Genomic DNA, 15,448 nt, shown 5'->3' on the forward strand with positions numbered 1-15,448 from the left:
GCTTTGTGACAGTTCAAAGACTCATTGACTAGCTCTTACTCTTGTACTTGACCTTTAATCCGAGAATATAAAGTAAGACTATAACTCGAGGAAAATTCTCAAGTAAATGAGAATGCGTAAATTAACTATGCATGACTCATATTCCGTTAATAATAATCCAACTATTGGATTAAAGCTCATCTTATGAGATCATATTATTAATCTTAATTAATCGACTAATCTTAGGGGTTTGCTAACCCGTGTACTAATCTCATAACCTCGTTCTAAATTGATCCGTAATTAGAATAACTAAATTTAATCGATTAATCTAGATTAGTCATTACTCACGTGGAATAACTAATAGGAATAATAAAGGCAGCCCAATTTGCTAAAAAGGAAGCCCAACATTACTCTATTGATAGGATGTATAGAAGGAATTGGGCCTTAAAATCAATTAAAGCAAACAACCTACTTATCAAATAAAATCCAGCCCGTACTTAATAAAATAAATGGAAGCCCAACCAAAATTTTAGAATTCGGCCCATATATAACTTCTTGGCCCAATTAATCAAAACTAAAGCCCAAAAGGGGCCGGCCCATATGAAATAAAATAGCATCAGCCCAAGTGAGGTCCCTCTTTCTTGTTCAAAATAACGGCTCTCTCTCTCTCTCTCTCTCTCTCTCTCTCTCTCTCGTGCAATTCTTCCCACCGCAGAACAGAGTCACCGCCCCTCATCTGCCAAGATCCGCCGCGCCTCCGGACTTCCGGCGAGGTCGCGCCTCGTCTCTGAACTCTGGCGCTGTTTCTCTCAACCAGCCCGCTTCCCTTTCTTCTAATCAAGCCAGATGCACACATGCCGCTGCTCTCACTCTCTCAACACGCTTACTCACATCCATGTCTCCCTCTATCTCGTTCTGACAAAACGCACACAAGGAAGCTCTAATTTTTCCTTACACCAACTGAATCAACAGCCGGCGAGGCAGAGGGGCCGGTGAGTGGCCGCCATTTTTGTATCCAGCCCTCTTCCCTATCTCTCTCAAATCTCGACTGAAACAGAGAAAGCTCTAACTCTCTCTCAATTACACGCTCAAGGCAGATGGGTAAGCCCTAATTCCATGCTATTATAATTCCTCGTTTGTGAATCTCTTGATGAACCATAGCTATCAAAGTGTAATGTATACCCAGTTCGTGAAACTTTGTTCTATGTCGATTATGCAAGGGTATTACTGCGTTTATGCATCCTATTTTCTGTAACTAGATTTGGTCCTTCATCATCTTATACATGTTGGATTTCTATATGAGTAAAATATGTGATCTGTTGGGGCGTGAAACGTGTAACATGAAAGAGAGCAGGTTGAGATGATATATACCTTGTATTTTTGTTCTATGTTGAATGGTTGCTGTGTTGCTATAAATTTCAGTGGATAAAGAGGTGAAATAAAATCATGTTGTTTTCTTTAAACCCTTGCAGGTGATTGAGTTATGCTTAATTGTTACTGTTTTGGGGAAATTTATGATTGTAATTTTAGTTTTTATTTGCTTGATTGGTGAGTGTTTGTGATGAGTGGATTACATTTTGTAGGGGGTGAAGTTTTTGTGAAAGTATTGGACTTGAGAGATTTTATGGAGAAATAGTAATCGAGCGCTCGCTGGTTTCTATCCAGCGCTCGCTGCAACTCCAGCCGATTCGCCCAGCTCGCAGGGTGCCCCAGCTGTTTCGCCCTGCTCGCGGGGTGTTCCAGCCGTTTCATCTAGTGGACGGTCAAATCCCAGCCACCATTACAGCCGGCGCTCAAATTCCCAGCTGGCACTCCAGCCGACGCTCAAATCTCCAGCGAGCACTCAACTCCCTCGCTCAAGCCCAGCGGCGCTCAATTACTCACTCAACACCCAGTGGCCGCTCACTTTTACCCAGCGCCCGCTGGGTGTGTTTCCTCACGCCTAGAGTATAAATAGATTATTTCTCTTTTCGCGAGGGCACACTTTTTCAGATGCAGTTCTAACAATTGTTCCAGATGCCAGATTTCCTAGTTAGGGTTATTGCTTTGATTTTCATCCTGACGCCTAGAGTAATTCAGTAGTTAGAGATTTATTTTCCAGTTATCGTCATTACTGTAAGTTTCCATTTATTGCCTAGATAAAACTCTTAGATTTATGATTTCAATGCAGTATCTGTTATTTCTTCGAGTATGCTCTTTAGATTAATTATTATATACGATTTAGATTGCTGCCTAGATAATTGATGTTTTATTTAAAAACTCTAGCGTAGAATTACATGCTATTTTATTACTGCTTATTTACATTTGATTTCCCCCTAGATAGTTTTAAATGCTTTATTTCAATTACGTGTTTGTTAATGAGAGAGAGTGTCAGACACAAAATATTGATTAGAGTGTTTAGGTTTAATTTCTTGTTAATTATGTGCAACACGAGCGAACGCTCTGCTTAGCCTTCCTTGAGAGTACGACTTGGATTAGCTTATTCCACTCCAATTGACCTCGTACGATTGTGAGTCAATTCGATAGGTGTTTAGAGTTGAGTCAAATTTTGGCGTTGTTGCCAGGGAAGGCTTTAGGCGTTTTATTGTGTTGCTTTGTTTTATGTGTTTATTTTATTTCTTTCTTTTGACTCGGTTATTTTCTCCCTCCTATGTTTGATAAGAAAATTGGTGCCCTAAGTCGACAACATTAATCGGCCTAGCGAGGTGTTTAGAAGTTACCGCAAAGAAGTGTTTAGAAACCGCAGGGAAGAGTTTGAGTCCAATTCAAACAATTCTGTGGAAAATGTGCGTGAACGTGCAGAAAGTTTTTATTCAAAGGCAAAGGTGCAGATTGCCCCCTGAACTACACCTCCCCCCTATAGCTTTTAGCCCCTCATACTCAGTCAAAGTGAGTTGACCTCCCTGAACTCCCGAAAGAAGGGTGCAAATAACACCCTCTGCTAAACTTTAATTTTTTTATTTATTTGGGGTGGGCCCCACCCCAAAGGGTCAACCGAGGGGAGGTCGGCGCCGAGCTCGCTAGATTTCGGGGAGGCCATGGTGGAGTTTGGAAATATAGATGGGAGAGAAGAACTCTTGTGCGCAGGCAACAACCTCGCTGAAATTCAAAGAGAACATGAGGCATGGAACAACGATTTCGCAGAAAGGGAGATGAGAGGCTGATTGATTTTGAGGGCGACGCTGGTAAGGTGTCAGGGTGGGGCTGCGAGGAGGCGGCGATTACCCGCCGATTTTGAGAAAAATGGTGAATGGAGGCTGATTTCCGTCGGAGAAGGGGAAGACGAACGAGAGTAGTCGACGGCGTGGCGAGATGGCGCAAACTTCAGATAAGGAAGGTGGTGTTATGCCTTGGGAGATGGATATGGATATTGGAGATTTAGGGAGGAATACATTCTGATTTTGGATAAGATGAAATTTTCTGAATCCATTTTTTTTTTCTGTGGAGATCTATTTGTGGGCATTTGGGTTTCCTTTACAGAGGAAATGAAGAACGGACCGAGATGAATGAGGTGCCGGAAAATTTCAGAAAAAGATGGATGAGCGGCCATGGATGCCGAAAACTGAAAGAAAGAGCTCGATTAGGGCTCGTTTTTACAAGTAGAGTGCACCTGGAATTGAGAAATTGAGAGGAGTGAAGGAGGAGATAGGAGCAGACGAAGGGAGAAACGCCGACGGCCGGGCGCGGCCTCGCTGGACTCAACCGCGACGGCCACCAGATGAGAGAGAGAAGATGACGCTTGAAATAAAGAAAAAAAAAATTAAGCAGTCGGCGTTTGAGCGCCGTTTAGCAGATGGTGTTATTTGCACCCTTCTTTCGGGAGTTCAGAGAGGTCAACGCGCTTTGACCGAGTATGGGGGGCTAAAAGCTATAGGGGGTGTAGTTCAGGGGGCAATCTGCACCTTTGCTATCAAATACCAATCTGGAGGACACTGCAGATACTGACTGTTTACCTCATTTTTGGTTGATCATTGCGGGTGTTGGGACGCACTGTTGAGCATGCTTTGTGCATATTTGTATTATTTTATACTTGCTCAATGACTTTGTGTGCGTTCTTATTATTTTGTAGGGCGTCGTGGTATTTTTGGCGTTTCGCGAAGTTTTTGTTGATGTGTCTTAGATCTCACTCTTCGCAGAGTTTGTACGGGGGCCTCCACGACCACCGCCGCCTCGGCGCCGCCCGCAGGCAGCACCGCTTGCCGCCCCGTATCACTCGCTGGCCCAATTCTGCGCAAGGGCTAGGCGGCTTTTTCACTGTATTTTCTTAGAATTTTGATGGAAAGAAACATACTAGGAACTTTTGGATTACGCTAGATCGTCGTTTACTTGAATCGGTTGTATGTACCATCTATTGATTTGCTAGTTTCTACAAGCTTTCCTAGTAGTTTCTTTGCCTAGACAATTGAGCATGTTTAGATAATGATATTTAATGTTGGTTTATGCTTTTGTTAATCCTATCGCCTAGTTAGCGTAGTATATCGTTGTTTGATTCAATTGTTGAATTCTCCGTTGGTTTTATGTGGTGGATTTCATCTATGCGTTCTTAGGATTAATGGTGATTAATGTTCTCTCTGAATTTGGATGCTTGTCCTTTTATCTTGCCTAGATAATTGTTGCTTTCTAGATTGTTAGATTAGAACCTTAGCTCTTTATGCTTTCTTATTGTTTTCTTATCTGCTTCCTATTTATCTCCTAGATAACTTTTTATGCTTATTACAATTACGCTTTAATTAATCGGTGAGAGAGTGTCAGACCCAATCTTATGATTAGAGTATTTAGGTTTATTTCTTGTTTTCTGTGCGTAGCATGAATAAAGCTCTGTTTAGCCTTTCTTGTGAGATGACTTGGGTTAGCTTACTACACTAGGACGACCTCGTACGATTGTGAGTCAATCCCTTAGGTATTTTGGGTTGAGTCACTGACTCTAATCATTCTGAAAAGTCTAGAGGTGATCAAACAGAAGAAGAAGAAGTGCAATCCAATCACGACAGAGAAGAAATGGCAGTAAGAAATCTGCAGTACATGGGAGATTTTACCCAGCCTGTCATTGAGGCTACGAGTTCAGCTATAGTTCTTCCTACGGCCACGAGTTGACGCCGAACGATTCAAACTTACTTCCACTCTTTTACGGGCTGCCTATTGAAGATGCTCTGACGTTTATCCGAGATTTCTGCACCCAGGTGCAGACCTTCCTGCTTTTGGATATCACAGAAGATCAGCTGAAGCTTAAATGCTTCCAGTATGCTCTGAAGGATAGGGTAAGGACGTGGCTGTTATCCCTGCCGCCAAACTCCATTACTACTTGGGGAGAGGCATGCGAAAAATTTATGCTGAGGTTTTATCCCAATCACAAGACATAGGAGATTCGTACACAGATTATGAATTTCATCCAAGGAGCTGATGAGTCATTCCATGAGCGTGGGAAAGATTTCAAGAGCTGCTCCGGCAATGCCCACAGCATCAGCTGCCTCCTGTCATGTTGAGCCAGTTTTTCTATGATGGACTGATCCACACAACTCAATTCATGGTGGACAACACTACTGGGGGAAACATAGCCAGGAAGACAGCTGCAGAGCTCAATCGGATTTTCCAGACTCTAGCTGAGAGTTCCCAACAAAAGTCGACCTGTGGACGACGGGTTGAAGCGAGTGCAATGGCACCGAATTATGAGCTACAAAAGCAGATGGCCGAGATGATGAGTAAGCTGCAGCAGCTAAAGATGAGCAAGGCAGAAATTTCTCCTGTCCGAGAGCAGAATATAGAAAGCTGTAGAATCTGTGGTGATTTTGGCCATGGAATTAATAAGTGTCACATAATGGGAGAATACACACCAGAAGGACAAGCTGAAGTTTATGCTGCTCAAGTATATTCAAACAGACCGCAGTTTAATCAAGGGCAACAAAATTTAAATTCTGGTTGGAGGAGTCAAGCTCCTAGGGGGGTCAAGATCAAATCAAGGAAAGCAGTTTCGCAGACCTCCACAGCAAATGGGGTATCACAATCAGCAGCAGAATTTCTTTCCACCGCAGCAGAATTTTCCTCAGCAGTACAATTAGGATTTTATGTAGCAGAATAATTTTGAGCCCCAACAGCAGCAGTACCAACACTCGGGACCATCATTTGAGGATACGATGTAGACATTTATGCAAGCTAGCAAGCAAGCGATGAAGGCTTAGAGTGCTACCATCAAGCGCCTCAAGACTACAGTTGGGCAACTCACGAGGGCTTTAAATCAGCTGCAGCAGCAGCCAACTGGAAAGTCCTCCACTCAGGGCCAACAGCTACATCAAGCTCATACTATTGAAATTGTCAAAGAAGATGCCCCAAGGATAAAGGGATTTGATGTTTTGCCTCAAAGAGTGGAGCGTGATAGGGAAGGTTTTCAGTAGGGAAACTTGGGGAAAGACACCATTGGAAAATGGAGAAGCAAAACCGTGGAAGTAATTAAAGCTATCCAATGTCCCAGCAAGCCTCTGCCACCTGTCACTGCTGATCCAACCCAACCACTACCGAAGCAAGAAGATCCTGGCAGCTTCATTTTTGGTATTGGTTTGGGTGGACTTGAGGAGGTCTCAGGAATGCTCAATTTGGGTGCGGAAGTCAATTTGATGCCACTTGACATTTTTTAGAAGCTGGGCAGGAAGGAAGACGAGTTGAAGTGCACTGATATGAAAATAGAGCTAGCTGACGGCTCTATTAACAGCCCACGAGGACTTGTGGAAGATGTGGAAGTCGTAGTGTAAGGGATTAAAGTGTTAGTGGATTTTTTGGTGCTCGATGCGGGCACGGGAATTAGAGGAGAGAATGTTCATCTCGTTTTGCTTGGCCGACCTTTCATGGCCACCACTCATACTCGCATTGACGTGGGACCTAGAACATTGAGTATGGCTGGGTCAGGTAGATCGGTTACATTCTCAGTTTTTGATAAGAAACCTATTACTCCTAATCTATCATTGCAGCATTATTCTTATGTTGAGATATTTTATGTTGTGGAGGAGGATCGCATTGTGTAGGAATTTCTTGATAAGTTGCAGGATGAAGACGACATTAAGCAAGACTTCCTTGCTAACTTGCAAGATGAGATGACTATTGAAGAAGAATTTCTGGACAAGCTGCAGCAAGAAGATAATTTGGTGGAAGAGGATATTGTACAAGAATTCCTAGCTAACTTGCAAGAGGAGGCAGCCATTGAAGAAGAATTACTGGACATGCTGCAACATGAGGATGATTTAGTGCAAGATTTGCAGTGTGCACTTCATATCGACGAGAAAGAAGAGATGAGCTTTGAACTTGGCTCCCAAAGAGGTGTTAAAGTGAGATCAATTGATGCTATGAGCGTAGTATACTCATCAGGAGTGCCCACAACTGCATTGAAAGATGATGTACTGACACATGAAATAAAGCAGTTGAAGCTTCAATCGGACTTTGGTTATGGGTTCCTTTTAGTCGGGCTGGCGACTTTAAAACTAGCGTTGCATGGGAGGCAACCCATGATTTTTCTTAGTTTCCTTTGTTTTTGTTTTTCTTTTGCTTTGTTTGATTTTTGTTGGGTTATGTCCTTGGTGTATGGTGCAGGTTCTGTGCTTTTGGGATTGACATCTTGTGTGGATGAGAAACATGCATGGCAATGCGGAACTCCATGGACTCATCTCCTTGATTGATATTTCAGGGAAGTGTTTCTCTTACAATCTTATTTCAGGCAGTGTTTTGCTCTAAGTGGGGGGAAGGAGAAGGGAGAGCCTTGGTTTTATTGATTTTGGTAAATACGGGAGAGTTTCTTTGTGTGTTTCATTGGTTGGGAAAATGGTCCCCTTGCATTTAGTGGATGCTTAAAATTGAGCTTGTTTGTATTAATCCTTTGAAGTTGTGGTTCTCAATGTGATATTCGGGTTTGTGCCGATTGGTGGCTGTTCTTGTTGTTCTCTTATGCATATCTCTTGATTGGTGTGATGAATTAGAAGTTTTTGTTGCAACACATTTGTAAGCAGTTGAGACGTGATTTGTCCGGTAGATGCTAGAGGGAGTGTTGTCAGTGTGATTGCCTACGATCTTATCTTGATGTTATAAAGTTTTGTGAATGTTGAAATATTTGACAGCTCTGAGTCTCTACTCCTCTAGTGTTACTATGAGCATGAGAAACTGCGTGGGAAGACTTTGGATTACCTCCAAAAGGCTTGATCTCACAAATTATGGCTTAACTGTTGAAAATGAAAGATAAAGTTCTTAAGAGAATTGAAAAATGGTGAAAATATAACAGTGAAAACATAAGATAATGATTATAAAGGCGATCACATTAGTGAATTCACTTCTAGCGGAGAATTGAGTCTGATCGAATCATTTGTATTATAATGGTGTTGCTTCTTAAAACTTTTACTTACACCATTTGAGAGATATGTGTTGAGTGAAAAACTTGAATTGGTTTGTTGAATATTTGGTTGGAATCGAACATTGTGAACCATTTCTTCGTTTGATTTATATGGATTTTGTTTGAGGACAAGCAAAAGGCTAAGTGTGGGTTGATGCTTAATTGTTACTGTTTTGGGGAAATTTATGATTGCAATTTTAGTTTTTATTTGCTTGATTAGTGAGTGTTTGTGATGAGTGGATTACATTTTGCAGGGGAGTGAAGTTGTTGTGAAAGTATTGGACTTGAGAGATTTTATGGAGAAATAGTAACCGAGAGTTCGCTGGTTTCTGTCCAGCGCTCGCTGGAACTCCAGCCGTTTCGCCCAGCTCGTGGGGTGTTCCAACTATTTTGCCCAGCTCGCGGGGTTTCCCAACCGTTTCGCCCAGCTCGCGGGGTGTCCCAGCCATTTATCCCAGCTCGCGGGGTGCCCCATCCGTTTCGCCCACTCGTGGGGTGTCCCAGTCGTTTCGCCCAGCTCGTGGGGTGCCTAGCTCGCAGGGTGTTCCAGCCGTTCCCAGCCACCATTACAATCGGCGCTTAAATTCCCAGCCGGTGCTCCAGCCACCATTACAGTCGGTGCTCAAATCCCAGCCACCATTCCAGCCTTTCCTCACGCCTAGAGTATAAATAGATTATTTCTCTTTTCGCTAGGGCACACTTTCCCATACGTAGTTCTAGCGATTGTTCCAGACACCAGATTTCCTAGTTAGGGTTATTGCTTTGATTTTCATCCTGACGCCTAAAGTAATTCAGTAGTTAGAGATTTATTTTCCACTTATCGTCATTACTGTAAGTTTCCATTTATTGCCTAGATAAAACTCTTAGATTTATGATTTCAATGCAATATCTGTTATCTCTTCGAGTATACTCTTTAGATTAATTCTTATTTACTATTTAGATTACTGCCTAGATAATTGATGTTCTTATTTAATAAACCTAGCGTAGAATTACATGTTATTTCATTACTGCTTATTTACATTTGATTTCCGCCTAGATAATTTTAAATGATTTATTTCAATTACGTGCTAGTTAATGAGAGAGAGTGTCCGACACAAAATATTGATTAGAGTGTTTAGGTTTAATTTCCTGTTAATTGTGTGCAACACAAGAGAATGCCCTGCTTAGCCTTCCCTGAGAGTACGACTTGGGTTAGCTTATTCCATTGCAATTGACTCGTACGATTGCGAGTCAATTCAATAGGTGTTTTGAGTTGAGTCAGTGATCAATGGAGGAGTGGATGAGTGGAGGAGTTTCAAGCTCATACTTACCTCTTAGAAGAATTCTAGGCAGCAGTCAATAACTTTTCTCTTCCTCCAAATGTTGGGTGAATGAGGAAAGTAAATATGTTGATAGAAAGAGGGTGTAGGCTGAAACTTGAGTGCCTACACCTCAAAAGAGCTTGGAGGAGATGGCCTAGATGTAGGGGTGTGGCAGCATGTACTCTTAGCAGCTGAGATGGGATATCAAAAGGGCATGGCAAATTCAAAAAAAAGAAAAGTGAGCTGCTGCTTGTACGTGCATATGTTATTCAAGATTGCGGACTTGTAATAATGTAGGAAAATTGTGAGGTGACTAATAAAATTCCTCAGTCATTGTATCAATTTCATGTCTGCAAATTTGGATCTGTAATTATCCATTCTGCTCTTTATAAATAACGATGCTTCGTTATAAAATTTCTACGAATCAAATCTCTAATAAATCCCGTATCTGATAATTCTGCCTTGCTAATATCTAAATTAAAATCCGCAGATTTAATTAACTTAACAAGTCGGAATGAATTCGCGACTTTAGTAACAAAAATAAATAGAATAATATTTTATCAAAGTAAATAAATAACATGACTTTGCTAAGTCCGTTACAATTCTGAAAATAATAATTATTGACTGGCTCAATAATTCACATTGCATTTATCGCACGCAGGATTAACATGCATAAATAAATAATAACTCTGCTTCTTAGAATATATAATTTTGAAACATAAGTTGAATTCATAGCATAAATATTGAGTTTTATTAACTGAAAGATGCAATAGTTAATTATCGCATTACTGGTCTTAATCACAAATAAAAGAGCGGGCTACTATACCCCCTAAAATTTTTAAAAAGAGTAGGGGTATTTTTGTAATTTAAAATTAAAAAACATGATTTTGTACTGTAATTGCTATGTAAGCTTTAGAGTTAAGATGTTGTGAAGAAGTGAACACATAATTAATTTATGCATATCATGCTTGGAGTGGATTCTAGAGATTTATTTTTTGAATTTGATATTGAAAGTTACTTTGCCTTATAAAGTTTTATGGGATTTTGGCAAATTAAATTACGAACTATTTTGAATTTGTAATTTTAACGTGACTTTTGAGTGTGGCGAATTAAATCACTATTTTTTCAACTTTTGTAATTCCATCCCATAAATTTTTTTTCGATTCTGAGAGTGTTGAATTGGAGCTTACGTGGATTGGGAAAGACGACGTTGTTTTTGTGAGGCTTAAACGACGTCGTTTCGTACAATTTCAATTAAAAATTTCTCCATATTAGAAAGGGATTGTATCATGTATTTGCACCATAATTTTCAATATTTAGTAATTTGATTGCAGACTACGTCGTAACATGAATATTACGTGGATAATTAATCCACGTAAACTCCAAGTCAACAATCCAACTATCGGAAAAACTTAATTGTAAAAATTGAAAAGATGATGATTTAATTCGCCACATTTCAAAAGTCACGCTAAAATTGTTAATTCAAAATACTTCATGATTTCATTTGCCAATTTTAATTTTTTGAAGTTGTTTTGTATGAACTTGAAAATCTATTTGAAATATTATTTTTGTAATTTAAATGATATTATAATTGTATTAATGATTATTATTTATTTTTAATTTAATTTATTTTTATTTTTTATTTAATTATTAATTTAATTTTAAAAAGTTAGACGCCTCTGAATCGAAAGTCTCGCTCTACCCTATATATAGTAGATGATATTCAAATTAGTGATTTCCATATATGGAGGGGCTTCATAGTAAGGAGGTATTGAATCCCATTCAAATTGTAACAAACGAGATTCTATACTTCATTCTTTTAAGCCATATTTGCTTTTCTTCTTGAAATTAATAATTTTATACAACTACTTTGGATATAATAGACATGCATGTACTAAAATTGAGTGGTATTCATCAAATACCAGGCGCGATAGTTAAGTTACAATACATGGACAAAAATATGTGTACATCCGCTGAAATTAGGATTTATTAATCTTCAATTAATACTATACAATAAAATCAGGATTTATTAATTAATCATATTAATTAGAGTGGATGCATACGAATATATATACATATAGAAAATGAATGCTATGCATTCCTAATAATCAAGAAAATATTGTGCTACTATTTTTTTTTTTTTTTGGATATCATTGTACTACTATTAGAAAAACAGAAAATGAAGAAAATTATAATGTACGAATTTCACTTCCACAATCAAGATTGATCTGAGTTGTTACACTTGCACGTAACCCCCAAACTCTCTCTCTCTCTCTCCCTCTTCTCTCTCGTTCGTCTATACAATCAAGTTGGTGTATGTATATCCGTGTCTAAATTTGTGATCTGGGGTGGCGGATCGTCACAACAACAAACAGGAGAGAAAAACAAAGAGATTTTCATGGAAGAAATTGATTCCCGCGACTTATCGTCGTCGTCGGATTCCGAGGAGGAAAAACCATCGTCGATCAAGGGCAAGAAGGTCTACCGCCTCTTCGGAAGGGAGCGGCCCCTTCACATGGTCCTCGGCGGTGGCAAACGTAAGTTCCAAAACTCACTCTAAATTTTCAGTTTTTGACTACGTGAAAATCGAATATTTTTATTTTTTTTGCTTTAATGAGAAGGTGCCAATTTCATTTCCAAGAATCCTGATGTGTTTAATTTCTTATTTTTATTTTATTTTATTTCGGTTGTGTTTTTACATTTGTACACGAAATGGAACTTGCATTATCCGGATGTGGAATGCTGATCATATTGTGTAAGCTTCTTAAAAATTTAGATGTTAGATTACGATAAGAATTTCCTTATTTTCCATTGTTTAGTTTCTGTTTTTGCAATTTTCGGGGAAAGAATTGTTTCTCAATTGTCATCAGTGGCGGAGCCAGGATTTTTTTTGGGGGGCTGCCCCCGGAAAAATTTTTTTGGGGGCATTCAATACATTTTAGACATTTTTTACTAGAATACAAATATAATAATAATAATAACAACATTTTCATAGATAATATAATTCAAAACATTTACTAATTTTTTTTTGGGGCATTCAATACATTTTAGACATTTTTTACTAGAATACAAATATAATAATAATAATAATAAAAACATTTTCATAGATAATATAGTTCAAAACATTTACTAAAATTTTTTTTGGGGGCATTCAATACATTTTAGACATTTTTTACTAAAATACAAATATAATAATAATAATAATAATAATAATAATAATAATAATAATAACAACATTTTCATAGATAATATAGTTCAAAACATTTACTAAAATTTTTTTTGGGGGCATTCAATACATTTTAGACATTTTTTTACTAAAATACAAATATAATAATAATAATAACAACATTTTTAGACATATTTAAATTTTTTTTTTCAAAATTTGGGGGGGCTCTAGCCCCCCCCTAGCCCCCCCTGGCTACGCCCCTGATTGTCATAGCTTATTAGAGATTCATGTGAAGAGATGTACGGTAATTAGATTGCTTTTCTATTTTCTTTGATCTGAGATGGCATACTAATTGTAGGCCTCTTTAACTTTTCGCTTTTTCTTTTCAATCCCTTCAACTTCGAGTTTAGTTTTCCTGAATTTCTATGTAGCTTATTAATCAAAATAATGGTTACTAACTTTTTCGTTTATTTGCTCTTACACAGTAATATTATTTGAGGATTTTTTTTTTCTCTAGGCATTAATGTTTAAGCTTGTTATTGATGTGCATTAGAAAGAAGTTTGCTTGATAATAAAAGCAAAATGCCTATTTAACATTGCAACTCAAAAAATGTAGGCTGAAATGTGGGTTGTGATAGTAAAAAGGTGTTTACTTTGCATGATTGATACGATACATGATTGAGTATTTTTACCTCAAAATTAGGATTTATCCAATCAGACCCTTTAATTGGAATATGAATCAACCAAAGGTAGCTAGCTCAAATGACAGAAATAATCAAGGGCCTTGGTATATCCAATCCATTTTATTTAACAAGCGATAAAGCCTTACTATTTATATCTATCAAGGCTAATTCTCAAACGTAAATGCCCCCTAAGTAGATATTGATTTAGGAATCGTGATTGAGCCCCAGTGAAATGAGAAGTTGTATGTGTATACAAGGATCTACACATCTCATTGCATTAGTTGTATGTGTATACAAGGATCTACACATCTCATTGCATTTGACGGCAATTATGAGTTACAATCTTATGTTGTGGTGATCAGATGCCGATGTAATTCTATGGAGGGATAAAAAAGTTTCAGCAGGAATCCTAGGTGGCGCTACAGCTATTTGGTTTTTGTTTGAAGTGCTTGAATACCATTTTGTGTCCTTGATCTGCCATGGCTTGATCCTTGGTTCGGCTTTACTCTTCTTGTGGTCGAATGCTGCTTCCTTCCTCAGCAGGTGTGGTCTCATTCTATGCTTTATTAGGCTTGCTAGTATCATTGTTAGTTTTAGTTGATGTTTATGCCGTTTCAATTCTGTTTCTGGTAGATCTCTTCCAGAAATCCCGGAATTAAGAATTCCTGAAGCACCAGTAGTAAAGATCACCGCTGCTTTGAGGATTTGGATCAATAAATCTTTAGCTCTTTTGAGGGATGTTGCATCAGGGAGGGATATGAAGAAGTTTCTCGCGGTATGTAGTTTACCTCATCAGTTGATCACAGCATTTTGATCACTAATTATGGCTTGAACAACTAGTAGCTTTGTTTTTTTTTACTTCATCGTGCAAATATTGATTTATATCATACAAACAAATGCTCGGAAATGTGATTGTGTGCATTACACACCAATATGAAAGTAATAATTTTCCTTTCAATTTGCAGGTGATTGTTGGCTTATGGATTATGTCAGTTGTTGGGCGTTACTGTGAATTCTTGACAGTCCTATATACATGTATAAAGTTTAATGTATATGGTGTTAAGTTAACTAGCTATTTTCATCAAATGTGGGAGTTGTGACACAATTATGTTTGTTTTGAAATAGTTATGGTGGTGGCGTTCAGTGCACCCCGATTCTATGAGAAGTATGAAGATCAGGTAGACGCGTTTGGTGAGAAGGCAGAAGCCGAGTTTTGGAAACAGTATGCAGTCTTTGATGCCAAAGTTTTGAGCAAGATACCAAAGTATAATAAAAAGATGGCATGAGCATGAATATTACTACCATTTTCACTTGGTAGTCTTCTAAGATGCAGTGATAAATTATGGTTGAATTACCATGGTTGAATTTAGATTTATTTGCATGATTACGTAGGAAGCTTAGTGGTTCGATCATTTTATGTTGATAAGTGATTATTTGTAGAGTGTTAGCCCTCAACTCTTTAGGCATATGTTTGCTTTGAAGCTTAGTGTTGCAATAATTCATGTATTATTCTATGAAAATTTGTATTAATTCAGCTTTGAGTTAATGACAAGTGATTTTTTGTGGTTTAGATGATTGAAAAAAGGGTGCCACTTTTTCTTCTAATAAATGAGACAAGGTTTTTTTTGAAAGGTAAATAAGATAAATAAAAGTGAGTACAAGGGGTACTCAACATGAGAGCAGAATACATCACATGTCAAGAAGAAGACTCGGAAGGAAAACAACGGATTGGATCAACAAATCAATCCTGAACCGAAAAATAAAGTTATTAGACAACATAGCCTTAATCCATCTCCATGTGCAAAAAATAATGTTATCCATGGTTTCAGCAGAATCAACGCATCTATCTTTGAAGATTCTCTGATTTCGAGCTTTCCGAATTCTCCAACAAGCACATTGCCAAATCATGTTGAACATCAATTTATCCATCTAGTTCTTGCCCAAGTTGACAAAC

At 38.4% G+C, this 15,448-nt stretch overlaps 1 protein-coding gene and 1 long non-coding RNA gene across 2 annotated transcripts; both read left to right on the forward strand.

The window, feature by feature from the left end:
• Positions 1 to 622: 622 nt before the first annotated feature.
• Positions 623 to 9,266, forward strand: LOC131024665 (uncharacterized). The gene is made up of 2 exons (XR_009101973.1): positions 623 to 1,080; positions 1,563 to 9,266. It is a non-coding gene; the product is annotated as an uncharacterized LOC131024665 (long non-coding RNA).
• Positions 9,267 to 11,843: 2,577 nt separating this feature from the next.
• On the forward strand, positions 11,844 to 15,064 carry LOC131024667 (reticulon-like protein B2). Its single transcript, XM_057954176.1, has 5 exons — positions 11,844 to 12,182; positions 13,857 to 14,037; positions 14,128 to 14,269; positions 14,460 to 14,529; positions 14,620 to 15,064. The coding sequence occupies exons 1-5, from the start codon at positions 12,044 to 12,046 to the stop codon at positions 14,778 to 14,780; spliced, it is 693 nt and encodes a 230-aa protein (XP_057810159.1). The 5' UTR covers positions 11,844 to 12,043; the 3' UTR covers positions 14,781 to 15,064.
• Positions 15,065 to 15,448: the final 384 nt, after the last annotated feature.

The sequence above is a fragment of the Salvia miltiorrhiza genome, chromosome 5 (assembly GCF_028751815.1).
Source record: "Salvia miltiorrhiza cultivar Shanhuang (shh) chromosome 5, IMPLAD_Smil_shh, whole genome shotgun sequence".
NCBI lineage: Eukaryota > Viridiplantae > Streptophyta > Magnoliopsida > Lamiales > Lamiaceae > Salvia > Salvia miltiorrhiza.